Here is a 25,128-nt window from a genome sequence, read left to right on the forward strand (position 1 = left end):
CCCCCCCGCCCCCGCTTGGTGCTAATTAATGAGCACACGCCATTCATTAATCAATCAGCTTTAATAAAAAATTTTTGCTTTCTCTACAAATGCCCGTCATCTTTGTATGTGCAGCACGTCATTGGCTGAGCCGAGGGGGGGGGAGGGCAGGAGATTATCTTGCTATAAAGTGGATGCACAATCCAGGACTGGGAGATGGCTATCGATTATGCTAATTCCAACAGGAAGTGGCACGGCTTGGCCACAGCTAGGAAGTGACACAGTTCTAGACAGGAAGTGAGCCTGGCCCTGAAAGCAGGGTGGCCCATGGCCGGCTGAAGGGTGGGCTGCTGCTGGCTGACAGGAAATGACACAGCCCTAGAAAGGAAACGGGACCGGGACTAGTGGATGCTGGGGGGCAGTTGGCAAAGTAAAATGGCCACCAGGAAGTGGTGCCAAGGAGCAGCAGGCTGGCTGTGGCGTAGGCCCACGCGGGAATATGGCCGACAGGACGTGATGTTGAGGCGAGGCAGGCTGGCGGTGGCGCAGGCCTACGCAGGACTATGGCCGACAGGAAGTGATGTTAAGGCAGGCTGGCAGTAGCACATGTCCACGTGGCACTATGGCCGACAGGAAGTGATGTCGAGGTGAGGCACACTGGCGGTGGCGTAGGCCCACGTTGCACTATGGCCGACAGGAAGTGATGTTGAGGTAAGGCAGGCTGGCGGTGGCGTAGGCCCACGCTGCACTATGGCCGACAGGAAGTGATGTCAAGGTGAGGCACGCTGGCGGTGGCGTAGGCCCTCGCAGTACTATGGACGACAGGAAGTGGCGCTACCAGCAGCCAGTTGGCCGACGCCTGGGCAGAGACGGGAGCAGCTACACAAGGGGCCGAGGGGCGAAGAGGGGGACCAGCCGGCCGGCCACAAATGGCTTGCGGGGGAGGGGCCGTGCCCCACACCTGGGGGGCCGGGGCTATTTCTTTTTCTCCCCCTTGTTCTTCTTGTTGAGGAGCCGCATGAGGGAGGTTGGCATGTAGTACGGCTTCTCGGCCGAGCCGTCGTTCCGCTCCAGGTCCTCCACTGCGGAGAGACAGCGTGCGGTCGGTCGGTCGGCCTGCCCGGGCCCCCAGCTGGGGGGCAGCCGGGGGGGCAGGGAGTGGGGTGGGGGTGGGGGGCACTCACGGAAGCAGAGGAAGAGGGTGTCCACGCACATGCTGTACACGCTGAAGAATCCCTGGGCGATGAGGTAGGCGCCCACCACGACTGTCTGTGGGGGGCAGAGAGAAAGGGGATCAGCTGGGGGCAGGCCCCCCATGGCCCGAACCCCACCCCCCAAGGGAGAGTCCGCAAATGGCGCCACCCCAGAGCCCAGCTTCACCCCAAAACCTCAGAGCCCCACCCAAGGCAGGATCCTCCAACCCCCCTATCCCGGACCCCCCCACAGCCCCAGTCCCCACCCTAGAGCCCAGACCCCGAACCCCTTCCTCCCTATGGCAGCCCCATCACACACACCCCCCCCGTTGCCGCGGGCGGGGCCACGCACCAGGATGGGCAGCCAGTAGTAGTTGAGGGTGGGCGAGCGGAAGCGGGGGTCGGTGATGGGGATCCGGCCCGAGAAGAAGAAGAAGCCGAGCACCCCGACGCCCCCCACCACCAGCAGCTTCCCGAAGAGCAGCAGCAGGTCGGTGACTTTATCCAGCACCACCACCCTGCGGGGGAGAGAGACCCGCAGTCCTGGGCCCGGCCCCCCATCTGACCCACTGCACCCCCACCCGCCCGATGCCGGCAGAGAACCCAGGCGTCCTGGCCTTCCCGATCCAACCCGGTAGATCCCCCCACCCACCTGGTGCCGGCAGAGAACCCAGGCGTCCTGGCCCCCAGACCCACCTGCCCTAACCCACTAGCCTCCCCCCCCCCCGCCACCAGAGGAGAACACCCGCACCTGGCCCCCCCAACCCACTTGTGGCCCCCCCCCCCCGGCGCTAGGGAGAGAACCCCGGCGTCCGGGTACCTGACAATGTTGCGCATGAGCAGTTTGAAGGCGTTCTTGGCGGAAGTGCAGAAATTCTTCCCGTAGATGGCGATCTGGGGGACGGACGGACGGACACCCCGGTAACGGGGGGGACAGACACATTCCACCGCTGCTTCCCCAAACCCACTCCCGGCACCCCTCCCCCACTCCTGCCCCCCATCAGGGCTCCCCCAAACTCCCCCCACCCACCCGCCCCTCTCTCAGGCACCCTGGCTCCCCAAGAGCCCCCACCCTTCACGGGACACCCCCCAACCACCCTGGGGTCCCCCCAAGTTCCCTTGCAACGATCTCCGTTCACCCTGTAGCATGGGACCCCCCCGACTCTCCCCTGCCCCAGGACCCCCCACCCTAAGCATCAAGGTGTGCGCGCCCCAGACACCACCCCTGTCTTTGTGATGAGCCCCCCCACAAACAACCCCAGTGCAGGGCCCGCCCCCCACACATGGCCCCCCCGTGCCCCCCCACCATGATGTAGGCGTTCCTGTTGAGGAACTTGATGAACTTCTCCAGGCACCAGAAGCAGCATTTCAGGCAGCAGAGCAGGCAGCGGGTGAAGGGGTTCTGGACATCTGTGGGAGGGGGAGGGGAGAGCCGATCAGACACCCCAAACTCCCCTAGCCCCCCGTGGTGGAATAGCCAGTCCCCCTCCCACACCCCCCGTGGGGGAAGGAGGGGGTTTTGGGGTACTAGACCAACGGGGGACTCCTGAACCCCAATAGGTTTTGGGTGTGTGGGTCAGGGGCTTTCAGGGTATATCTGAATCCTGCAATATATCGGGAGATGGGGGCACCCCCCAGGACCCTGCAGGGTTTGGGGGCGGCTGCGCGCACAAGACGCCCTCGGGGTGGAGCCCTGAGCCCCTGAATATCTTGGGGAGCAACGTAACAATGGGGTGCACAAAGGACAGCTCTGAAGACCCAAGTATCTGAGGCCTGGGGAACAATGAGGTATCTGGCCCCCCCGTTTCTGAACCCCAGAATGTCTTGGGGTCCCCCAAGCCCCCTGTTAGCTCAGCCTGGGGGGTACAGTGAGATATTGGATACAAGGAAAACTGGCATCTCTCTATGCAATAGCGGGGTCTCTGAACCCTAAAACACCTCAGGGGCCCAGGGGAAGTGGGGGGCGGCCCCCTCTTGGACTGGCCCAGCTGTGAGCTAATGAGGAGCAAAGTGGGGGTGAAGGTGTCAGAGATGGGGCAACAGCTGATTTTGGGGAGGAAAGGAGTGGAGGAGTCGGGGTGCAGCTGAACCGGGGTGACGGCTCCTGGGGACCCAGAATTTGGGGCTCCTACAGGACAGCTCATGGTTTGGGGGGCCCGTTGGGGTGGTTGCTCAATTCTGGGGGTGAAGGTCTAACTTTGAGGGCATGGTTCCATTTCGGGGGTGGGGGGGGGGCAATCCTGGGACAAACCATTCCAAAATGCGGGGGCCAAAGTCTCAGTGTTTGGCGGTGAAGTTTGGTGCGGTGTCCCGCTTTGGGGAGAAGGCAGACATTTGGGGTGCAGGTTCAGTGCAGCAGGGACAAATGTCGGGGTGCTGGAAGATGGGTGGAGCCCTAGGGCTCTGGATGGGGCTGAAATTGGGGGGGCAGGACTGACCCCTTTTGGCAGACCCCAAAAGGCAGTGGGGGGGGGGGGAGATGGAATTTGGGGGCTGGTGGGAGATCCGGGGTGGATGGTGAAGGGCAGAAAGTTAGGGAGGGAAGCTGGGAATTTGGGGGGTTGATGGGGGGACCCCCACCCTCACCTTTGAGTTTGTGGTCCAGGTATTCCAGGATGATGCGGATCAGCTGCACGATGGTCAGGATGAGCGCCCCGAACGCCAGCGACCCCGTGTGGTACCTGCAGGGTGGAGGGGACCCGGCCCATGGGGGGACCCCAGTTAGTGCGGCAGACAGAGGCAGGGAGAGAACCCAGGAGTCCTGACTCCAGCCCCCCCGCCAGCCAGAGAGAGAACCCAGGAGTCCTGGCTCCCAGCCCCCACACTACACCTCTCCCGTCCAGAAGATGCAAGCAGCTTCTTAAATGTCTCATTTGCATAGAACATGAATATGCATGATAATTTGCATGTCTCCTCCCCTTGGAGGATCCAGACCCAGGAGCCCAGGATGGGGCCCCTGAAATCAGACACCAGCTGGTTAAGCCAGGGGAGGGGGAGGGGACCCAGGCGTCCGGCTCACCGCAGCGCGCGCATGAAGGAGCCGGCCAGGGCGCAGGCGGGGACATCGCGGGGCTTCTCCCGCGCCCAGTAGAAGGCGGCGAAGGCGCCAGCCAGGACGCACTGGCCCAGCGCCAGCGCAAAGTTGGCCACCCACAGCAGGCCCAGCACGTTGTAGAGCTGCAGGTTGAAGAGGTTGCGCTGGAACAGCCCCTCGCTGTTGTAAGCGTAGAAGGTGCAGCCCACGGCCCGGCACGGCTCGTACTGCGAGGCGTTGAACGTCTGCGGGCGGAGAGAGGGCATCAGGCCGGCGCGGGAACCGGGCGTGGGAACCAAGGGGCACGGGAACGACTGAGGGGTGCAGGAACAGCCGAGGGAACCGGGTGTGGGAACTGGGCCTGGGGCGCGGGAACCGGGCGTGGAGCGCGGGAACCGGGCGGCAGGGAAACGGGGTGCATGGCGTGGGAACCGAGGGGTGTGGGAACGGCTGAGAGAAGGAGAAAACAGACAAAGGAGGGACCCAGAGATGGAGCAAACACCCCAGAGAACGCGGAGCAAACCCGGCCAGGAAGGACAGACGGACGGAGAGAACCGAGCAGACAAACGAGCGAGCAACACAGCAGGAACCCAAGGGAGCGAAGACGGTGGACGGGGGAGGAAGGAAGCAAATCACGGATCGAGAGAGAACCCAGGAGTCCGGGGCCCACGCGAAGGGCAGACGCCGTGTCAGAACACGCCCCACCCCCGCGATTTCAGCTGGACGAGGGGCCTAGAAGTCAGGGCTCCTGGGTTCTCCCCCCAGCTCTGGGAGGGGAGTGGGGTTGAGTGGTGGGGGCGGGGGCGGGGCTGGGCGCCAGGACGCCTGGGTTCTCACCATGGGGTTGCAGCTTTCGTTGCCTGAGATGGCGGAGCAGCCGGAGAGGCTGGAATTGGTGCTGGTGACGCGATACAGTGGGGTCCCGGACGTGGCCAGGTAGCTGGGGGGGGAGCAGTCAAGGGCACACAACAGGCGCTGTTCCCCTCCCATCCAGCCCCAGGTCGGGAACTGGCCAGCTCAGGGGGGCAGGGAATGGGGCGCAGGGGGCGCCGGGGGGCGGGCAGAGGATACAGGGCCGTCATGGCCCAGTAGGCCACACAGATGATCAGCAGCAGGAAAGTCACGAGGGGGTAGAAGAGCGTGGACATCATGTAGCCGATGGCCCTGGAACAGGAGACAAAGGGGCCCCTCAGTTAGTTCCTGTTTTGGGGGCCCCCCGGGGGCTCCCCTCCAACCCCCCCAGGGACACCACTCCCCACAGAGACCGTTATCACGCGGGCTCACCGCACCACCTGCTATCAGACCAAAGGGCCCATCTAACCTGGCATCCTGTCTGCTCTGCTCGCCTGGCATTCTCCCCTCCCCCAGATCAGACCCCTGGCCAAGCCAGCCCCATTTCTGTCCCGCCCCCAGATCAGACCAATGGGGCCCTCCTGCTTTTAACTCTCTCTCTCTCTCTCCCGCCCCATCCAAATCCTGTCTCGGGCAGTTCCACAGGTTAACGTCACCGATTTCACTCTGTCCCGCCCCTCATTAAGGGTGGGGAGCCAGGGCTGCTGGGGTGTTCCTGGGCAGATCGGACCCCCCTGGCTCCCCGCTCATGGGGGACACTCACCGGCTGGCCTCCTTGATGAGGGCGATGGCGATGAGGATGCGTTTGCGGAGGAAGATGAGGAGGAGGAGCAGAACACCTTCCACCACAGCCAGGATTATCACTGCAGGGGGGGCACAGGCAGGGCTGGGAGAGAGACGGGGACCCCACTTGAAGGGGAAAGGGATTTGGGGCACCCCACTTCTTAAGGAGTCAATCAAGACCCCCAAATTCCCGCCGGTGGAACAACTAACCTCCCTCAAAACGTGGTGCACCCTCAAATTCCCCCCATGGAGGCGAGGGGCCAGAACTGGGGTGTGGATTCAGTTTCCCCATTTCCAAACAACCCTGGCCATTTCGGGGGTCCAGAAAGGCCCCCCCCCAGTTCAGATGGCTCCCGGATTTGGGGGGGGTGCCAGGGACACTCCCAGGGATAAAAGGGCCCCATGTTCAGGCAGGTGCGGAGGGGCCCTGAATTTTAGGGTGCTGAAAAGACACCCCCAGAACTGAGGATGTCCCTGGGGCTTGGGAATTCAGTGACGCCCCCTAAAGCAAGAGGGAGGCTGAATTTGGGGGGCAGCGAGGAAGCACCCCATGGGTAAGGGTGCATCCCACGTTTTAGGGTCAGCACAGCTGCAGCCGCATTTGGGGGAGCTGGTCCCTGTTCCCACTGGGCCCCCCCCGTCCCCGTGACCCCACAGGAATCACAGGGGGCCCCCCAACCACCCCAGGGGGTCCCCGACTCACAGGCCGCCAGCCACGTCTCCTGCACGTTGCTGTAGACGCTGAGGTTTGTGGTGAAGCCGACGTCCTGGATGGTGGCGCCGGCTGCGCGCAGGGTGCTGTACTCATTCCAGCAGTGGTAGATCCCTGGGGGGATGGGAGTTACGGGGGGTCATGGCCCCCCCTGATAGCCCCATGTCCTCTATTCGACCCCTGGACCTCCCACCCCCCCAAAAAACCTCCCCCCGGCACCTGCCCCCCAGTACAGAAACTGGGCACCGCCTCCCACGACCCCGCCCCCACCCTGAGCCCCGCCCCCTCTTAACTCCTCCCCAGGATCCCCCCCCCAGAAAGCCCCTCCCCTCCCCCCGTCCCAGCCCCGCACCGTAGGCGCCGATGGCGAGCACCCCGAGGATCAGCACCCAGACCAGCACGCCGGCCAGCAGCCGCAGCAGCAGCAGGAAGAGCAGGCTGAGCAGCATGGCGATCAGCAACCCGCTGGGGGGAGGGGAGAGTGAGAGCCCGCGCCCGGACGCCTGGGTCCCGCCGTCCCCCTGGGACACGCTGCACCCCACCTGCACCCCCGCCACGTGATCCCACGGGTCATTCACGTTCGCACGGCCGTGTAACGCCGCGCACGGCAGCCTGACCATGACCGTGACCGTGACGGCGGCGCGTTTCCCGCGAGGTCGCACGTCCGTGCGGAGATGGAGCCCGGCTGCGTCCCGGCCTGAAGAGCCGAACACGGAGCTGCCGTGCCAGGCCCCGCCGAGGCAGGCGCACGGGGACAAGGGCCTGGGCTAAGCACCCCTGGGCGCCTCGGCTCCGGTGGAAGAAATCCTGGACGTGGCCGAGCGCCTGAGCCCGGGGGGGGGCGGGGAAACCTGCTACAAGCCGAGACCTCCGTCCCTTCTCGGCTCCCCCTCGAATCTCTGCCCCAGCCTCGCTCAGAGCTGGCGTGGAGCCACTTCTTCGATGAACGGACGGAGGAGTGTGAACAAGCGCGCGGGGCGCAGCACCGACCCGGCAAGGGGGCAGCTCCCAGGGCTGTGTCTGGGGCTGTTTGCTGGGGTCTGTCCCCCGCGGGGCTGGCCGGAAACGCTCCTTCCCTGCCTGAGGAGGGACTGGTTCCTCGCAGGAGGCTGGGCGTGGGCGACCCAGGAGTGGGCGGGTCACCCAGCAAAGCGGGGCAAGTCGGGGCCCAGGAGTGAGGAATGGGGGTGACAGCGACACAACAGGCCAGATTGCGGGGGGGGGGGGGGGGGGGAGAACGTCACACCACCCCCACTGGGGCCCTACAGCCGCCCCTCCGCCAGCACCGGGGAGCGCCCCCGGGCGCCACTGCTCCACCCCGTCCTGGGGACCTGGGTCCCCCTCCCCCCTGGGTCACGGGGTCCCCCTCCCCCTCCGGGGGGCACTCACATGAGGATCCAATACCAGCTGCTGGCAAAATCCTCAAAGATCTTCGTCCCGATGTCCTTGGCGTTCAGAGACTTCACGATCTGCCTGTGGGGAGAGGCGGAGTCAGGGGGGCAGGGTGGGGCCATTGGGGGCTGCGGGTTGGGAGTGAGGGGCCCCGCACTCACGTGGCGCCGGACAGGATCAGCTCCTTGGTGGCGTTGGACGACGTGCCCGGGAAGGTGAAGTTCTCCATGGCCTTCTCCGCGGAGGTCGTGCTGAAATCGGGCAAGCAGCGGTTGAAGGCTGGAGAGAGAGCGGGGCGGGGGGGGACAGCCAGAGTCACCACAGGCGTCGGGGCACGGGGGGGCAGACCCCAGCCCTAGACACCCCCCCGCACCCGGACCCCTGAGCGACGGGAACATCTCCGCTGTGAGAGCGAGGAGGGAAGCGGCCGGGAGCTGCCCTGGCTGGGAACTCCAGCCACGTGGGAACCGGGGCAAAGCGCGAGGGACGCGACGGGCCAGGCGCAAAATGGCTTTTGGGTTTCACTTTCCACCGGCGTCGGGGCAGGGCTGGGGCTAAGCCAGGCCCCAATCCCACTGCGGGCACTAGGGCGCAACGCTGCAGCCCGTGTGTCTCTAACCACTAGCCCCTGCCCCCCTCCCAGAGCCGAGGAGAGAACCCAGGCGTCCGGCGTACTTGGCTTGGAGGCGATGGTGTACCACGGGCAGAGCTCCCGGCTCTGAATCTGCGACACCGTCTGAGGAAGAGACAGAAAATCCTCACAGCCACGCACCAGGGCCAGCTAGGCCGCCGGAGGCAGCCCAGGGCCAGGCCGGCAGGGGCTGTGGGTCAGGAGTGGGGGCAGTGGCAGGGCTGGGGAGGGGGTGCCAGGCCAGGCCGGCAGGGGCTGTGGGTCGGGAGTGGGGGCAGTGGCAGGGCTGGGGGGCTGGGGGCTGGCACGTACCAGGATGGTATCGGACAGGTTGAGGCTGGGGACACACCAGGTCTGGTTGAACACGGCCGCTGGCTTCACCCCAGACAGATACGCTGTGGGTGGCAGCACCCAGAATCCCTCGGGGCAGGCGGAGACGCAGATCTGGGGTGTGAGAGAACCCGGCACAGTGAGGGGCCAACACGGGGTGTGAGCCAAGGGTGACAGAACCCAGGAGTCCTGGCCTCCATCCCCTCCCCCCCCTGCTCTAACCACTGGGCCCCACACCCCTCCCAGAGCCATGGAGAGAACCCAGGAGTCCTGGCCTCCATCCCTCCCCACCCCCCCCGCTCTAACCACTGCCCCCCCCCCGAGGCAGAGGCAGAACCCAGGCGTCCGGGCTGTACCTGCGTGGTGGGACACTGCAGCCCGTTCATGGCGGCTGCCAGGATGTTGATGGAGGTAACGCACTGGAGCAGGTCGAAATACAGCACGAAGGGCTTGTCCCTGGGGGGTGACGGGGGGGGTGTAAATGGAGGGAGGCAACGACATGGGGGGAGTGGAAGCCAGGCTCCCCCCCCCCGTACGCAGCCCCGGGGGTGCCCGGCCCAGGGGGTCCGGCAGGGGCTGCAGGTCCCCCCCACTCACCTGTTGGCCCCGATGCCGCAGTAGGCGCCGGTGGAGTTCCGGGGGTAAATCACCTGCCGGGGGTCCCCGTACAGCCAGGCTGGGGGGAGGGGCAAAGTGAGCAGCCGAGGGGTGATACAGGCCCCCCGGCCCCCCAGCCCTGTGCCCCCCAGCCCCGCTCATCCCCCTGCCCTGCCCCACAGCGCCCCCAACCCCCTCATTCCCCTGCCCTGCCCCACGGCACCGCCCTGCCACCCCAGCTCCTGGCCCCACAGCACCCCCGATGGCCCCCCAGCACCAACTGAGAGCCCCCCACGGCGGGTCACTCACCCAGGATCCCAACCACCATGTAGCCGGCCAGGAAGACCAGGAAGAGGGCGCAGCAGAGCACGTCGGTGCAGCTCCTGGGGGAGACGGTGAGACAAGGGGGTGCCGGGGGGAGGGGCAGGGAGGGGGCGGGGCGCAGGAGGGGGAGGGGGCGGGGCAGGAGGGCACCAGGCCGGGCCAGGCACCGAGACAAGGACGAAAAGTGGAAGGCGTCCAGAGAAGGAGCCGGGGGGGGGGGCACGAGCGAGGTCCCAGGGCCGATCAGCCCCGACCCGGCTGCTGGGGGGGGGGGGGGGCTCGGGGGTCCTGCCCCCCCCCTCCCCCGGGGTCACGTACCTGTTCTGAATCGGGCCCCGGAAGGAGGGGTCATGTTTGCACTGCTCCCCTGCGGAGAGAAGGGGGGGGGGGGGGTCAGAGCAGGGGCTGGGAGCCCGGACGCCTGGGTTCTCTCCCCGGCTCGGAGGGGGGGGGGGGGGGCATTGGACCCAGGCGTCCTGCCTCCCTTTGCGGGAAACTCTGCCGGCCCCTCCCCGGCCGGGTGTGACGCGGGGGGGGGGGGGGGCCGGGGGGATCTGGTCTGAGCAGTTAAGGGCGCTGGCAGCCGGGGGGGGGGGGGGACAGCGACCCCCAAAGGGGGGAAACCTCCCCACCCCCGCCTGTGGAACCGGAGCTGGTTCCTGGTGTAAACGCCCCCCTCCCGCTTCCTTATTGCCCTACTCGAAACCACAAAGTCCAGCCCCGCCCTGCCCCCCCCAGCCCTGCCGGTGCCCCTCACCCCCGACCCGCAGCCCCTGCCAGCCCAGCCCTGGGCTGAGACCCGGGTAACTCGTTTCATTCATGACTGAGCCGAGCCAGGCGGGGAAAGGCTGAGGCTGGGCTGGGGGGGGGGGGGAAATCTCGACCCCTTCTCACCCCCTGGGGGGCTGCATGGGGCAGAAGCCCAGCTGGGGGCATGAGCCGGAGGGGGGGCAGGCTTGAAGTGAGTGGCGGGGGGGTGAATAGGAGGAAGGGAGGTTATGGGGGGCGGCGAGAAGCAGGTTCGCCCCCAGTAACCCCCCCCCCCGCAGATGACCCCCCCCACCCGCGGATTTTCATTTCCTTGTTCCTTGGTCACCACAAACAAAGCAGCCCAGCCCCCAACCGGCCCCCCCCCGAGCCATGGACCTTGGCCGGTGTGAGCGGACGGGCGGGGGGGGGGGGAAGGGCGGACATCTCCCAGCTACTCGGGTGACGCGGGGGAAACTGAGGCACGCCAGGACTCAGAGCCAACCCTCAGCACGTTCCCCTGCGCCGCAGGGATCGGGGCCTCCCCCAGTTCCTCGCCCTGACCCGGAGCCGCGCCCGAGTCCAGCTAAACCAGCGCCCGAGTCCGGCCCGGCCCGGCCCGGCCCGGCCCGGGACAGAGCGGCGGGGGGGTGGGGCGCGTCCGGCTGCCCATTTCCCCTGCAACCGGGACCAGCCCGAACCGGGCTGGGCCAAGGGTGGGGGCGATCCCAGCCTGGCCCCCCCGCACCCGATGCCAGGAGAGACCCAGCAGCATCTACCCCTCCCCCCGCGCCCCTCACCGTAGGGGGCCGGGTCCGGCCGCTCCCCCGCGTCTTTCTTGCGCCCCATGGCGGGGGGCGGGTGGGGGGCACCTGTCGGTCCGGCCGGAGGCTGCGGTTTGAAACGATTCCTGCTCTGACGTCACAGACACCTGCCGCCACGCCCGGCCCCGCCCCTTCACCTGGACCCGAGCCCCGCCCCCTTCACCTGGCCCCCGGGCCCCCCCCGCTGCTTCCCGACCTCACCCGCCCCCTCGATGGCCCCGCCCCTCCTGGCCGCACCTGGCCCCGCCCCCTCGATGGCCCCGCCCCTTCCAGCCGCACCTGGCCCTGCCTCCTCCTCCCCCCAGAGCCCCATCCCCCACCACTCTCACAAAACCACCACACCACCTCACTCACACACCCTCCCCCCACCCTCACAGCCCCCGACAATCGCACAACCCCGTCTCACCAATCACAACTTCCCAGGGGGGTACAACACCCTGTAGCACACTTGACCTCACTCCCCTCAACACAACCCAACACACGCAGCCCTTGCCACCCACACCCAACCCTCACCCCCCGTGCAACACACTCTAGCTCACAACCACACCCAGGGCCACACCAAGGCCCCGCCCCCACCCCCAACTCACACCCCTGCAGACATACCACACAGGGCCAGTCATGAACCCACCCCAGACACAACCCCTGGCAACACACAATCCCACGCATCACAACAGCCGCTGGGGTAGGAGACAGGTCCCAGCCACAACAAACACACAACCCCAGCCCAGCCCCACTGCTCACACAGCAACCCACAGCTGCACAATCGCACACTGGAGCCACCTACACAAAGTGCACACGCTCACACCCGACCTCTGCCCCCCATAACCTCCACGTACAGCCGCTAGCACCCCCCCCCTCCACACACACACACCCCCCCCCTCCACACACACACACCCGCGGCGCACAGACAGACCAACCGACCCACCAGCTGTGGCACGGACGTTTACTGATTTCCATTTTCCAGGAAGAGTTAAAAAAAAAAAGGGGGGGGGCAGCGCCGCACGCGGGGCTCAGATGGGGGGGGATCCCCAATTCCCAACCCGCTGCCTCGCTCAACACTGGGATACGTTGCTGCCCCCAGCCCACCTGCCCCAGTGGGCCGGGGGCTTGGGGGGGGACGATATTAGCCACCATGGGAGCTGGGTGGACAGGCTTCTCCTGGAGGGCGGGGCTCAGGGCCCAGCCGGGGCAGAGAAGGGGCTGCCAGGGGCTAAGGGGCAGAGGGCCCCCGATCAGGGGCCCAGGGCAGGCCGGGGGGGCTCAGGGGCCCGGCCGGGAGCCCCAAGGGTTCAGAGGCCCAGGAGGGGGCTAGGGGCTTCAGGGGCCCGGCGGGGGCAGGGAGGGGGCTCAGGGGCCCAGCAGGGGCAGGCCCCCCCCGTCAGGCAGCAGCTCGGGGTGCGCCTCGAGACGGGCGAGCCGGCTCTGCTCCAGGGCGATGGCCTCGGCCGAGTGCTTGCACTTCTCCGCCCCGCACTGGCAGGTGAAGTATTTGCTCTTGATGTCCCAGAAGCGGTCGCCGTAGTCGAAGCTGGGGGGGGACGGACGAGAGGGGGGGTCAGTGCAGGCTGCAGGCCCCAGGCCCGGCCCCCCCGTCCCTCCCCACGGCCCCGGCCCTCACCCCAGCTCCTCGCCGGCGCGGATGTCGCGGCTGCTGAAGAAGGCGATGCGCGGGAAGCGCAGGTCCTGGTGCACCATGAACACCCGCACCGGGATGATGTTGGGCTCGCACAGGTGGTTGATGAAGCGGCTGACGTTGCCGTAGTAACGGGCATCGATGCAGTACACCTCGCCATCCTGCGGGGGGCAGAGAACCCAGGAGTCCTGCCGCCCAGGGAGCCTCTGCTCTAACCACTAGTCCCCCCACAGCCAGGGACCTGGCTCCCAGCCCCCCCCCCCGCTCTACCCACTAGCCCCTGCTCCCCTGCCAGGGCGGGGCAGAGAACCCAGGCGTCCGGCCCCCCCACCTTGTTATCCAGGTCGAAGAGATACGAGTCGTCCTCCCGCACGTCGGCCTCAGCGTCCGAGATCAGCTCCCCCACGTACCTGCGGGAGGAGGGGGACATGGCAGCTGCATCCAGGTGAACCCCAGCTGTGCCCCCCCTCACACCAGCACCGCCCATAGCCCCCCCACTCACTCGCAGATGAAGGTCCCTTGGGGGATGGTCTGCAGGGCTCGGACGCCCCAGCCCATCTTGGCCGTGCGGTACAGCTGCAGCCGCACCCTGCGGAGGGAGAAGCAGGCGGCCGGTTAACCCGTGGGACTCCCTGCCACAGGGAGCGCAGGGAGCACGAGGGGCAGCTGGGGACTCACTTGATGCCGCTCTGCACCACCCGGTTCTTGCAGCTCCGCCAGCAGGTGCAGGCCTGGTTGCACTCGAAGATGAGCGGCGGCTCGATCTTGTTGAACTCCTGCAGCAAGCGCCCATCCTGGGGGGGATGGGAGAGAGACGCCCGGGGCGTGCGCCTGTCAAAATCTCTGACAGGCACCCAAATTCTGCCCCCCGCAGGATGGATTGGGGGGTGGGAAGGCCCTGGGGTATGAATATTCCTGGGGGGCCCTGCTTCCTATGTGGGACAATCTACATTTGTTGGTGTCCAGGTTCCCCTTCCCCAGGCGGGGGGGTCTGTCTGTTTCAAGGTTCCCCCTGCCCTGGGTGTTCACATCAGTGGGTTTCTGGGCTGCCCCCTCCTACCAATCCCAGGGCTGGCTGCCTCGCCGTGTCTGCCCTTGGCGGTTTCCAGGCTCCCCCATAGCCCGTGCCCCCACAGCTGTGTTTGGCAGTTTCCAGGCTCCCCTCAGTGTCTGTATTTATCAGTTTCTAGGAGCCACATTTCCCCCCTTCCCCAAGCCACATGGCCGTTTCCAGCCCTGCCCCCTCCCCCCCCCCCGGGCAGTTTGGGGGTGCAGGGGTGACTCACCTTGTCATACCAGCAGCGGATGCTGAGTTGGCCGCACAGGCAGTTGCTGGACGAACAGTCGTCCTGGCAGGTGCAGTGCTGGGGGGGGGGGGGGGGCACACAGATTAGCAGGGCCAGCCGCAGCCCCCCCCCCATCCAGGGAGAGGACCAGGGGGTCTACAAGGCCCCAGCCCCGCAAAATCTTCTGCACAGCCCCGCTCCCAGGGAGGCAAGGACACCCAGATGACCCCTACCAGGTCTCAGCTCTCTCCCCGCCCCCCCCCCCAAGTTTGTCAGTTTCCAGACTCCCCGCCCCACCCAGTCCGCACGTTCCCTCGTTTCTCAGCTCCCCGCTTTTCCCACCAAGCCTCTGCCAGCCAGTTTCGAGGCTCCCCCCTTTCCCAAACCGACACTGTCCGTTTTTAGGCTCCACCCTGCCCCCAAAATTTCTGCACGTCTGTTTCTATTCCCCCTTGAAAAAACATTTCTGCAGGTGTCGGTTTCTAGGTCCCCCCAGTTCTGCCCGTGTCTGTTTCTAGGCTCCCCCGGGCCGGCACCTGCAGGTGCGTGATGTTGCGGTCGATGTTCATGGTGGACGTCTCGCAGTTCTCCGAGATGTACTTGTAGTCGTCGGGGCAGGGCTCGTCGTCCACCGCGTTGACGCAGGGAATGGGCACGTTCTCGTAGCCACGGGCCACGTCCCTGCGGGGGGGGGGGGGGGGAGGAGGACGTGGTGAGACGGGAACCGCCAGCTGGGGCCACACCCTCTCCCCCCGCCCCGGGCCCGGCCCCACCTGCTGATGATGCGCTCGGTGCGCACGGCGCGGTTCAGGACGCCCTGCCGGATCTTGCGGTTGAGCTGCAGGGCGAACCAGACCTCGGAGTTCTCCAGCGTCAGGTCCACGGGGCAGTCGCCCTCTTTGTTCCGCACCTCGGGGTCGGCCCCTCGCGACAGGAACAGCCTGGGGGGGCAGATCGGAACCCAGGAGTCCTGGCGCCCCCCGTTCTCACTCCTCCCCCCCGGTGGGGAGAGAACCCAGGGGTCTTGGCGCCCCCCCAGCGGGGAAAGAACCCAGGGGCCCTGGCGCCCCCCATTCTCACTCCTGGCACCCGCGCGCCCCGCCCCCGACTCACATGACGCAGTCGTGGTAGCTCTCGCGGGCGGCGATGTGCAGCGGCGTGTCGCCGTGGAAGTTGACGGCCTGCAGGTCGCACTGGGCGTTGAGCAGCACCTCGGCGATCTCGGCGCTGCCCGTGAAGGAGGCCCAGTGCAGGCAGATGTTCTCCTCCTGCGGGGGGAGGGAGTTACCAGGGGGGGGCCCTGGAAACCGGCAAACTCCAGCTCGGAGCAGAGGAGAGGGGCGCTAGAAACCGACAAATGCGCTGAGGGGTGTTAGAGCCGCCAGTGGCCAGGGTCGAGGCAAGACACCGACGTGCGGCCTGGGAGGGGAGCCTGGAAACTACCAGAGACGTGGAGGGAGCCTGGAAACGGCCAGCGGCAGAGACAGCGAGAGGCACCGACCTGGCGGGAGGCGAGAAACAGGCAGCCGAGGGGGGGGGGGCCTGAGCCAGTGCTGGGGGGGGGGGTGAGAAGCCACCACTCACGTTGTCGGTCAGGGTGACGTCGGCCCCACGGGTCAGCAGCAGGCGAATCACCTCGATGTGCTTGTGCTCCGCTGCCCAGATGATGGGGGTCCAGCCGCCGTTGTCCTGCCGGGGAGTGGTGAGGGGGGGGAATCAGCCCTGCGGCTGGGGAGGGCCCCCCCCAGCCGCAGGGCTCCCCCCCCCCCCACAAAGCCCTCCACACTGCCAAACCCCTGGTGGGAGCCGGACGCCTGGGTCCCCAACTCACCTGGGCGTTGACGTCCACCTGCCCCGTGGCCAGGAGCAGGGACACCATGGCCAGGTTCCCGCACTTGGCCGCGTGATGGAGACACGTGGAGCCGTCTTCCTCCTGGGGGGGGACGATGTAGTGAGGGTCACGCCTGCCACCACACCGATCTCCCGCCCTCCGCCGCCCCCCACCTCAGCCCCCGTCACCCCCCAGACGCCCCGCCCCCCGGCTGACCTTGCTGTAGACGCAGCCGCCCCGCCGCACGATGTACCGCGCCGTCTCCACCTGGTTGCTCACCACGGCCTCCATGAGCGGCGTCCGGCGCGTCTTGTCCACTGCGTTGATGTTGGCACCAGCCTGGCGGGTGGGGGGTGTTTACAGCCAGATCCTGACACCCCCTCCCCCCCGGGCCAGACTCCCCCCCCCCCCTCCACTTCCCTGCCCCCCCTCGCCCACCTGCAGCAGCACGTGGCAGATTTCGAGGTGCCCCTTCTGGGCGGCGGCGTGCAGCGGGGTGCGCTTGCTCTGCTGGTCGCTTTGGAAGTTGGGGTCCAGGTTGTCCACTGGGGTGGGGGCAGAGAACGGGGGGGAGCTAGGATCAGAGGCGGGGGTGGTCCCAGACCCACCCCTCCTCCCTGCCCCCCCCACGGGCGCCCCACTCACACAGCATGAGCACCACCTTCTGCAGCTCGCCCTGCTTGACGGAGAGGTACAGCTGGCGCGGGTGGAACCGCAGCTTCTTCCGCCTGGCGCCGAGCCGGGGAGAGAGAGAGTCAGGGCCAGAGGGTGGAGGGGGAGGTCTGGGGGTCGCAGGTGGGGGATCCCGTGGGGCAGAGTGAGGGGGACTGGTGGATGCCATGGGGGCGGGGTTGGCGGGGCACCCATAGGGCCCTGCATTCCAAGGGGTGGGACGATGGCTTGGTGGCTGCGGTGGGATCTCGGCAGGTGGGGCAAGGGGAGAATTGGGAGCTGTGGGGGGCGATGGAGGGGGGTTCATGGGGAGGGGGGATCAAAGGGTCCCACCTCTCGGCCTCCTGGACGATCAGGGCCTTTTCGAGCTGCTCGCGGCCTGGCCCCGGCCCCAGCCCCAGTGGCGAGATGGCGGCGCCCGACGGCAGCGTCAGGATGGGGCCCCCGGAGCTGTCGATCCCGTCAGCCAGGGGGTCGGGGGGGGCCAGGCGCCCCTCGCCCTTCCCCCGCATCCGGGCGCTGGGGGGGGGAAGAAGGGTCAGCGAGGGGGGGGAGTTCAGAGACCGAGATGCCCCCCTGCCCCGACCCCTCACTCCTGACACGCAGCCCTCGTCAGTACCCCCCAGCCCCACGGTGCCCCCCACTCCCGACCTGCAGCCCCTGCCAGTAGCCTCCCCGGCCCCCAACTCCACCCTGACGCAACATCCCCCGAACTGCCCCCGTCCCCCCCGCCATCGCCCCCCAGAGGCAGGGCCAGGCGCGGCAGGCCAGTCACCTGGGCTGGGTGGTGTCGGCCCGGCCGGAGGTGTCGGGGGGCAGGGGGCCGGCGGGGCGGGGGGCCGGCGCGGGGGCCTCGGCCCGGGCGATGGTGATCTCCTGGGCCTCGGCCGCGTCCTCCCCGCAGTGCGGGCAGAAGATCATCCCGTTGAGCTGGGACACGCAGCCCTTGTGGAAGCGGTGGGTGACCCGGAAGTCGGGGTGGCACTCCAGGAAGGTGCCCTGCGGGGAGACGGCGCCCGTCACGGCCGCCCCAGTGCCCCCCCCGGCGCCCCCTCCCCCACCCCCCGTGCCCGTACTCACGGCGGTGCAGAAGTGCCCGCAGCCGGGGCAGCACTGGTGCTTCACCATCCGGGCACGATGGGCCTCGCACAGCACCATGAGCGGCACCCGGCTGGAGGGGCGCATGGTCTCCCGCTTCACCACGCCGCTGGCGCAGCCGCTCAGCTGGGGGGGCAGAGGCGGGGTCAGCCCGGACGCCTGGGTCCCCTCCCGCCCCCTCCTCGCCCCCATTGCCCCCTCTCCTCCCCATCTGCACTCTCAGCAGCACCCCCACCTCCCCAGCTCCCCCGCCCCTCACCTCGCCGTCGGCGCTCTCGGTGGCCATGCAGTGGCTGAGGCCGGCCTGGCTGAGCCGCTCGATCTTGGGGGCCTCCATGCGGCAGGAGCAGAGGGGCAGCTCCTCGAATCGCTCCGTCTCCAGCGAGCTGGTCTCGTTGGACACGCCTGGGCCGGAGGAGGGGGGGGGGCAGATCAGACACGTGGGGGGCACCCCCAGGGGAGGGGAGCAGAGTGGGGGGGGCTGGGGTCTCACCTGCATTGTTGGGGGACAGGGCCCCCTCGCCCGGCAGCTCCAGGCACCCCAGGGGAACCTCCGTGTACTCGCTCGGGCCGGGCCCGGCCACCCCGTTCACGCCTGGCGAGAGGGGACGAAACGGGGCGGGGGGGGGACATGGGAGGGGGGGGGGGGAGAAGCAGGCCGGGGGCGGGGGGGACACAGGAAGGGACGAGAAGGAAGAAAAAAGCCAAAGGAACAGAAAGAGGCGCCAGGCAGGAAAAATCCAGGCGGCAGCGAAGGAAGGAAGCGGCGCAGGGACGGACGGACGGACACGGCCGGGAGCAGGGACAGACGGATGGATGGACGGACGGAAGCAGGGGGCGAAGCAGTGAGGAGGCGGCCACAGGACGGGGGTGGGAAACGAGCGGAAGAAAAGGAAGCGAATCGGGGAGGGAGAAAGAAGAGGGGCCCGATGAGCCTTGGCTGCCTCCCCCCGCCCCCCATCCCAGCCCTCCGATTACCCCCCCCCCCCCGGCTACCCCCCGCCCCCCGGGCAGCAAGATCCCAGTCAGGGCAGCAAATACTGCCCAATTCTGGTACCACCAGGGAGCCCAGACCCGCCCCCTCCCTGGCTCCACCGCCTGCCCCCTCACCTCGCCCATCCTTGGCCTGAGCCTCCTTCCTCTTGCGCTTGCGGGCCGGCTTCACCCAGGGGCTGTCGTTCTTCCAGCGCTTCTTGGCCTTGCGCTTGGTGCTGGACGCGCTCTGGGAGGGGCGGGGGGGGCAAAAAGGGAGTGAACGAACCAGCCATGGTGAAGCGGAGCGGGTGAGTTCTCCTGCCCCCCCACGGTCCTCCCCCCCCCCCCATCAACTCACCCTGTCCGACATTGTCCCGGATTCTTCGTCCTCTTCGTCCTCCTCCTCTTCCTCTTCCTCCTCCTCCTCCTCACTCATTTGTTCCCCGGCCCCGTCCACCTCCGACTGGAGAAGGGAAGAGCTCAACTGGCTGGAAGCGAACCCAGGCGTTCGGGCCCAGTTCCCGTCTGCGCAGCAATTCCCATTCCCGTGCTGGCCCAACCCCTCTGGCATCCCACCCCAGAGTCAGCCGCAACTCAACCCCGGGCGAGGGGTCCCTGGGTAACCAGCCCGTGCCCCACCCCAGAACCAGCCGCATTTCAGCACCGGGTGAGGGGTCCCCAGGTAATCAGCCTCCCTACCCTGCCCCAGAGGGGCCAGGGGCCCACCTTGCTGTCCGAGTCGCCCTGGTCGTCCACGGAGTAGCTGTCGTAGAAGAGGCTGAAATCCTCCCCCACCTCAGTCTCCCATTCCTCCAGGGCCCCCCCGGGGCCCCGGGCCCCCGAGGGGTCCCCCAAGGGGCAGGACTCACTGGGCGGCGCCGTCATCTCCTCCGTCACCGTGATCTGGGGAGGACAAGGAGGTTAGAGCCCCAAGGGCCCCACTGCACCCCGGGAGGGACCCAGGCGTCCGGGAGGGGCCGTACCTCGGTGCTGGCCCTGGGGCTGGATCTGTGCAGGGCGGGGGGCAGCCGCTTGTGAATCGAATCCGCCGCGTAGTCCAGCTTCCGGCGCTTGGCCGGCTCTGGGGAGAGAGGGGATGAACGGGGGGCACAGGACCCGCCCCCCAGCTCCGCCGGTGCCCCTCACTCCCGACCCGCAGCCCTGAGCCCCCCAGCTCCGCCGGTGCCCCTCACTCCCGACCCACAGCCCCCCCAGCCCCTCACTCCCGACCCATAGCCCCCGGACACCTGGCTCCTCCACGCTGCGCAGGTCGTCAGAGACTCGGAAATGCAGCATCTCGGAGACTCGCTTTTCGGGGACCTGGGGACAAGGTTGGGGGCGAAGAAGGGTCAGGCGCGGCCCTGAAGCAGCCCCTCCCTGCGGCGGGGAGGGGACCCAGGCGTCCGGGACGGCACCCCTCCCCCGCGGCACCCACCTGGCCGTTGCTGGGCTTGGCCATGGTCTTGCGGGCCCGGTGGACCTTGGGCTTGGCGTCCGGCGGGGCGGGCGGGGGCTCCGGGGCGGGGGCCCCCTCGGGGGGCAGGCGGGCGCCGGGCAGGCTGAGCAGCCGCATGGCCAGGCTCTGCACGGACGGGGGCGACTTGCCGGTGCCCGTCAGCGACATCTTGGCCCGGCTCGGCCCGGCCCCGGCCCCCGCCGGGCTGGGCGAGGAGGGCAGCGTCTTGCTGGCGTGGCCTGGGGAGAGACAGTGGGGTGATCCTCACCCCCGACCCACAGCCCCCCACCCGGGGCCCCCCACCCCCGACCCACAGCCTGGTGCCCCCCACCCCCGACCCACAGCCCCCCACCCGGTGCCCCCCACCCCCGTCCCCCAGCCCGGTGCCCCCCACCCCCGACCCACAGCCCCCCGCCCGGTGATCCTCACTCCCCACCCGCAGCCCGCCCCCCGCCCGCAGCCCCCCACCTCCGACCCACAGACCCCCCCGCCCGGTGCCCCTCATCCCCCGCCCCCCCCGCCGCTCACCTGCCAGGCCCCTGCCCCCCGAGCCGGGCGCGCTCCCGGTCCCGGCCCCGATCCCGGTCCCGTCTCCCTCGGGCGAGGCTCCGGCCGGCTCCGTGCCGCCCCCGGACGCCTGGGTCCTCGCCGCCGCCTCCTCCCCGCCGCCCTCCCCCTCCCGGGCCGCCTGCCAGGCCTCCTCCGGCCCCAGCGCCCGCGGGGGGGGCCCGGCTCCGGCCGGGGGGTCGCGGGGGGCCGCCTGCCCCATGGGAAGCTGACCTGGGGGGAGCAGAGATCGGTGGGGGGGGGTCAGCGGGGGGAGGGGGCGGGGGGGGGGTCCGGGGCGCGGCCCCTCCCCCACACTCACCTGCCTCGCCCGGCTCCGGCTCCGGCCCGGCCGGCAGCGCCCCTCCCCCCAGCTCGCCCGCGCCCGCCGCCTCCATGGCTCGGTCCGCGCAGCCGGCGGCAGCGCCCGGCAGTGACGTCACGGCGGGGATTTAAAGGGGCCGCGGCCCGGGCGGGCGAGGCCCCGCCCCCTCCGCCCAAGCCCCGCCCCCTTCCCGCCACACACCCCTCCCGCGCCCCCTCCCCCCCCGTGGGGGCCAGGCCCAGACCCCAGGTCCCCGCCCCCCCCCCCCTTCGCTCCATTGGCTGCCAGAGAACCCAGGCGTCCGGGCTCTCCCCCCCCTCCCCCCAAATAACGGAACTTTGACACTTTTTTTTCCTTTTTTTTTTTCCTTTTAATTAAAAAAAAAAAGTTGTGAACACTAAAAACGGGGGGGGGGGGAGGCCCCGTTCCCCCCCAGGGCCGGATGGGGACCGGTGCCCCCCAAGGGGTAGGCCCCGTGTCCCATCCCCCCCCCAGCCAGGCTCCCTCCCGCTGCAGGGCACATCGAGACCTTGGACCTGCCCCGCCGCGGCGCTGGGGCGAAGCCGGACCCCGGGATTCAACCGCCCGGTGCCGGCCCCCCGCCCCCTGCCCCACTCGCTGTGGCGCCGGCGCCGCCTCCCTCACTCAGCAGCCGGGGGGGCAATACAGCGACCGCCCCGCCCCCACACCAGCCCCTTCGGCTGGGGCCCCGTCGGAGAAAGGCTGCGGGGGCCGCGCTCGGCCCGGCCTGGCTAATTCCCAGCAGCTCCCGGTGCTCGGCTCTGTGGAGCCTGCTCGTCCCCGGCCTTGCCATAGGAAAGAAGAGGTGGATAAAAGCCTACTACTATTACCACTGCCTACGGGAGCCTCCCCCACCGTGGGTCACGCGGACCGCCCGGCCTTCCGCTCTGCACATCCTGGGTTCAAATTCCCCTGCGGGAGCCGGGGGCGCTTGTGATTACGTGTCAATTCTTTGGTTGCTGGGACCCCCCACCCTGGTAACCCCCCCCTCCCAGAGCCAGGGAGGGAACCCCGGAGTCCTGGCTCCCAGCTCTGCCCCTGTTCTAACCACTAGACCCCGCTTCCCTCCCGGAGCTGGGGAAAGAACCCAGGCATCCTAGCTTCCAGTCCCCCCCACTCTAACCACTAGACCCCACCCTCCTCTGAGATCTTGGGACAAAACCCCAGAGGCCTTGCTTTCCCTCCCTCCCCCCCCCCATCTAACCACTAGACCCCACTCCCCTCCTGGAGCTGGGGATAGAACTCAGTCATCCTGGCTCCCAGCCTCACCCCGCTCCAAGCACCGGCCCTCTGGCCCCGGGGAGAGAAGCCAGGAGTCCAGGCTCCCGGTGCCCCCCCTGACTCTAACCCCTAGACCCCACTCCCCTCCAAGAACTCAGGACAGAACCCAGGCGTCCTGGCTGCCGGCCCCACCCTCGGGGGAGCAGAGCCAGGCGTCTGGGCTCCCCCCTGGCGCCGCCTAGTGCACGAGGACGTTGATCTCGGAGACGTTGGCCTCCATGACGTTCTCGGCCGTGGTCTTGCCGTGCTGCTCCTTGAGGTGGCGGCGGATGGCCGGCTTGTGGGCGAAGCGCACGTCGCAGTAGGAGCAGCGGTAGGGGCGCTGGCCGCTGTGCAGGTTCATGTGGTCGTGCAGGGTGGACTTCTGGGTGAAGCTCTTGCCGCAGACGGCGCAGGAGTGGGACTTGACGCCGCGGTGCACGTTCATGTGCCGGTTGAGGTTGCTGCTGTGGTTGAACTGCTTGCCGCAGCGGGGGCACATGAAGATGAAGTGCTGGGCCCGCATGTGGAAGACCAGCTTCTCCACCCCCTGGAAGGCCTCCTCGCACTTGGCGCACTTGATGCTCCGCAGCGGGTGCCCCGCCAGCCCCCCGCGCCCCGGCCCCGGCCCGGGCCGCCCGCCCAGCCCCGCCTCGCTGCCCTCCTCCAGGTAGGCGCCGCCCGGGAAGATGACCAGCCCCTCGCCCTCGGCGTCCTCGGCGAAGCTGTAGCAGGCCTTCACCACGCCCTGCTGGGCCGCCTCCGCCGGCGCCTGCCCGGGGCCCTCGGCCACCGTGGAGTTCACCTGGGCCTCCTCCGGTGCCGCCGGGCCCCCCTTGGCCCAGGCGGGCAGCGGGGGCCCCTCCTTGGCCCAGCCCTGCTGCTGCTGCTGCTTCTTCTGCCGCTGGGCCACCTCCAGCGCCGACTCCACCTTGACGATGCAGATGTCGGAGACGCCGTCTTCGTCCCCGTACGCCTCGTCCTCCTCCTCCTCCTCGTCCTTCAGGTCCAGCTCCTCCTCCAGCGGCAGCTCCAGCTTGAGGGGCCGCGGCGGGAGCCGCTTGCGGGCCCGCTCCTGCAGCGAGGGGGCCCGGGCCAGCAGCGGGGGGCCCCGGGGTGGGGGGCCGGCCTTGGCCAGGCCGGCGTCCTCCTTGAGGCCGATCTTGGGCTCGATGAACTGGGAGAGGGCGTTGCGGCACTTCTCCACCACGTGCTCCATCTGCAGGTAGCTGGCGGCCGTCAGGTAGTTGACGATGTCCCGCACGGCGAACTCCAGGGCCCCCGTGTAGCAGGAGAGCAGCAGGTCGGCCACGATCTTGGCGCTGTGCATGAGGGAGACCTGCAGCTCGGAGCTGGGGTTCAGCAGGAACTGGTCGCGCAGGAAGGGGGAGCAGGCGGCCAGGATCACCTTGTGGCCCCGGAACTTCAGGCTCTCGGCCACGATGGTGACGTCGCAGAAGCGCTCCTCCGAGCGCAGCTGGTTCATGTTGCGCAGCGTGGCCGCCTCATGGCCCGGCAGCTGGAACCGCAGCAGCTCCACGCCCGAGGCCATGCTGGGGCCGGGCGAGGCGAGGGGGGAGCCGGGGGGGGGGAGGACGGCGCGAGGCGAGGCGAGGCTGGGCTGGAGGCAAACAGAGAGGAGATGGGTTAGCAGAGGCCGGATGTTCCCTCCTTTCTGCCTTTCGCACCCCCTTTTACAGCCCCCCCCCGTCGCCCCGATCACACCCGTCCGTCCGTCCAGCTCAGCCCCGCCTGCCTTCCCCAGCCCAGCAGGGATCCCCCCCCCCGCCTCCCCTTTCCCCCCCCCCAATCAGCTGCAAAGCAGCTGGGAACCCCCTGGATGGAGCTGCCCCCTTCCCCCTGCGCCCCTCCCCCATTGCACCCCTACTCTCTGTGCCCCTCCGCATTGCCCCCAGCCCCTGCACCCCTCCCCATTGCACCCCTTCCCCCTGCACCCCTATTCCCTGCGCCCCTCCCCTTCACACCCCTGCCCCCTGCGCCCCTCCCCCATTGCACCCCTTTCCCCTGCGCCCCTCCCCCATTGCGCCCCTATTCCCTGCGCCCCTCCCCTTCGCACCCCTTTCCCCTGCAGCCCTCCCCCATTGCACCCCTGCGTCCCTCCCCATTGCACCCCTTTCCCCTGCGCCCCTCCCCCATTGCACTCCTTTCCCTGCGCCCCTCCCCCATTGCATCCCTTCCCTGCGCCCCTCCCCCATTGAACCCAGCCCCTCCCCCTCACCTGCAGCGGGTGCGGCCCCTTCTCCCCGGGGGTCCCTGGTCCCCCCCCCGGATTTTCCTTTTTTTTGTTTTTTGCAAAGCAGGAGCCAAGTGCGGAGCCCGGGAGTTAAAGGGGCCAGGCGAGGGCAGGGGCCCTTAAAGGGGCAGGACGCAGCGGGAGGGGAGGGGAGTATTTGTCAGCCAGATGAAAAGTGAGCAGCCGGGGGGGGAGGACACAACAATGGGAGGCAGGGGCTCGCGGCCCCGCCGCCCCAGTGCATTGTGGGAGGCAGGGGTGCATGGGCAGCCCCAGTGCATTGTGGGATAGGGACTCATGGCGGGGGGCAGCCCCGATGCATTGTGGGATGCGGGCTTCTCCCTCCACGAGCCCCTTTTGTTCCCCCTCCCCC

The 25,128-nt window shown here is 68.5% G+C and overlaps 3 protein-coding genes across 4 annotated transcripts; all 3 read right to left on the reverse strand.

Annotated features, from left to right (window-relative positions):
- Window positions 1-42: 42 nt before the first annotated feature.
- Window positions 43-11,474, reverse strand: SLC44A4 (solute carrier family 44 member 4). The gene is made up of 21 exons (XM_067560251.1): window positions 11,375-11,474; window positions 10,146-10,194; window positions 9,813-9,886; window positions 9,504-9,582; window positions 9,263-9,362; window positions 8,889-9,020; window positions 8,621-8,681; window positions 8,107-8,224; window positions 7,943-8,026; window positions 6,906-7,018; window positions 6,545-6,667; window positions 5,822-5,921; window positions 5,278-5,370; window positions 5,044-5,146; window positions 4,192-4,451; window positions 3,759-3,853; window positions 2,479-2,582; window positions 1,993-2,066; window positions 1,525-1,690; window positions 1,164-1,248; window positions 43-1,061 (listed from the first exon to the last, which is right to left on the reverse strand). Exons 1-21 carry the CDS (start codon window positions 11,421-11,423, stop codon window positions 955-957), a joined length of 2,169 nt encoding a protein of 722 aa, XP_067416352.1. The 5' UTR covers window positions 11,424-11,474; the 3' UTR covers window positions 43-954.
- Window positions 11,475-12,386: 912 nt separating this feature from the next.
- On the reverse strand, window positions 12,387-21,311 carry EHMT2 (euchromatic histone lysine methyltransferase 2). Of its 2 annotated transcripts, XM_067560253.1 has the most exons (27): window positions 21,218-21,311; window positions 20,878-21,129; window positions 20,329-20,588; window positions 20,141-20,213; window positions 19,877-19,974; window positions 19,620-19,796; window positions 19,252-19,356; window positions 19,029-19,140; window positions 18,412-18,513; window positions 18,178-18,323; window positions 17,901-18,044; window positions 17,596-17,819; window positions 17,154-17,339; window positions 16,794-16,876; window positions 16,587-16,693; window positions 16,365-16,487; window positions 16,149-16,250; window positions 15,902-16,006; window positions 15,431-15,585; window positions 15,091-15,258; window positions 14,854-14,998; window positions 14,318-14,395; window positions 13,710-13,825; window positions 13,534-13,620; window positions 13,363-13,441; window positions 13,017-13,192; window positions 12,387-12,926 (listed from the first exon to the last, which is right to left on the reverse strand). In XM_067560253.1, exons 1-27 carry the CDS (start codon window positions 21,291-21,293, stop codon window positions 12,746-12,748), a joined length of 3,660 nt encoding a protein of 1,219 aa, XP_067416354.1. In that variant the 5' UTR covers window positions 21,294-21,311; the 3' UTR covers window positions 12,387-12,745. The 2 variants fall into 2 exon arrangements, with proteins under 2 accessions (XP_067416354.1, XP_067416356.1); XM_067560255.1 differs by lacking the exon at window positions 16,365-16,487.
- A 445-nt stretch (window positions 21,312-21,756) lies between these two features.
- ZBTB12 (zinc finger and BTB domain containing 12) lies at window positions 21,757-24,880 on the reverse strand. The gene is given in 4 exon segments (XM_067560266.1): window positions 21,757-23,295; window positions 23,339-23,396; window positions 23,399-24,122; window positions 24,741-24,880. Coding segments are annotated over 3 exon segments (1,308 nt in total). The 5' UTR covers window positions 24,054-24,122; window positions 24,741-24,880; the 3' UTR covers window positions 21,757-22,700.
- Between the last annotated feature and the right edge of the window lie 248 nt (window positions 24,881-25,128).

This window comes from Emydura macquarii, unplaced genomic scaffold (genome assembly GCF_026122565.2).
Source record: "Emydura macquarii macquarii isolate MOO-44397 ecotype Brisbane River unplaced genomic scaffold, CSIRO-AGI_Emac_v2 contig_2249, whole genome shotgun sequence".
Classification (NCBI taxonomy): Eukaryota; Metazoa; Chordata; order Testudines; family Chelidae; genus Emydura; species Emydura macquarii.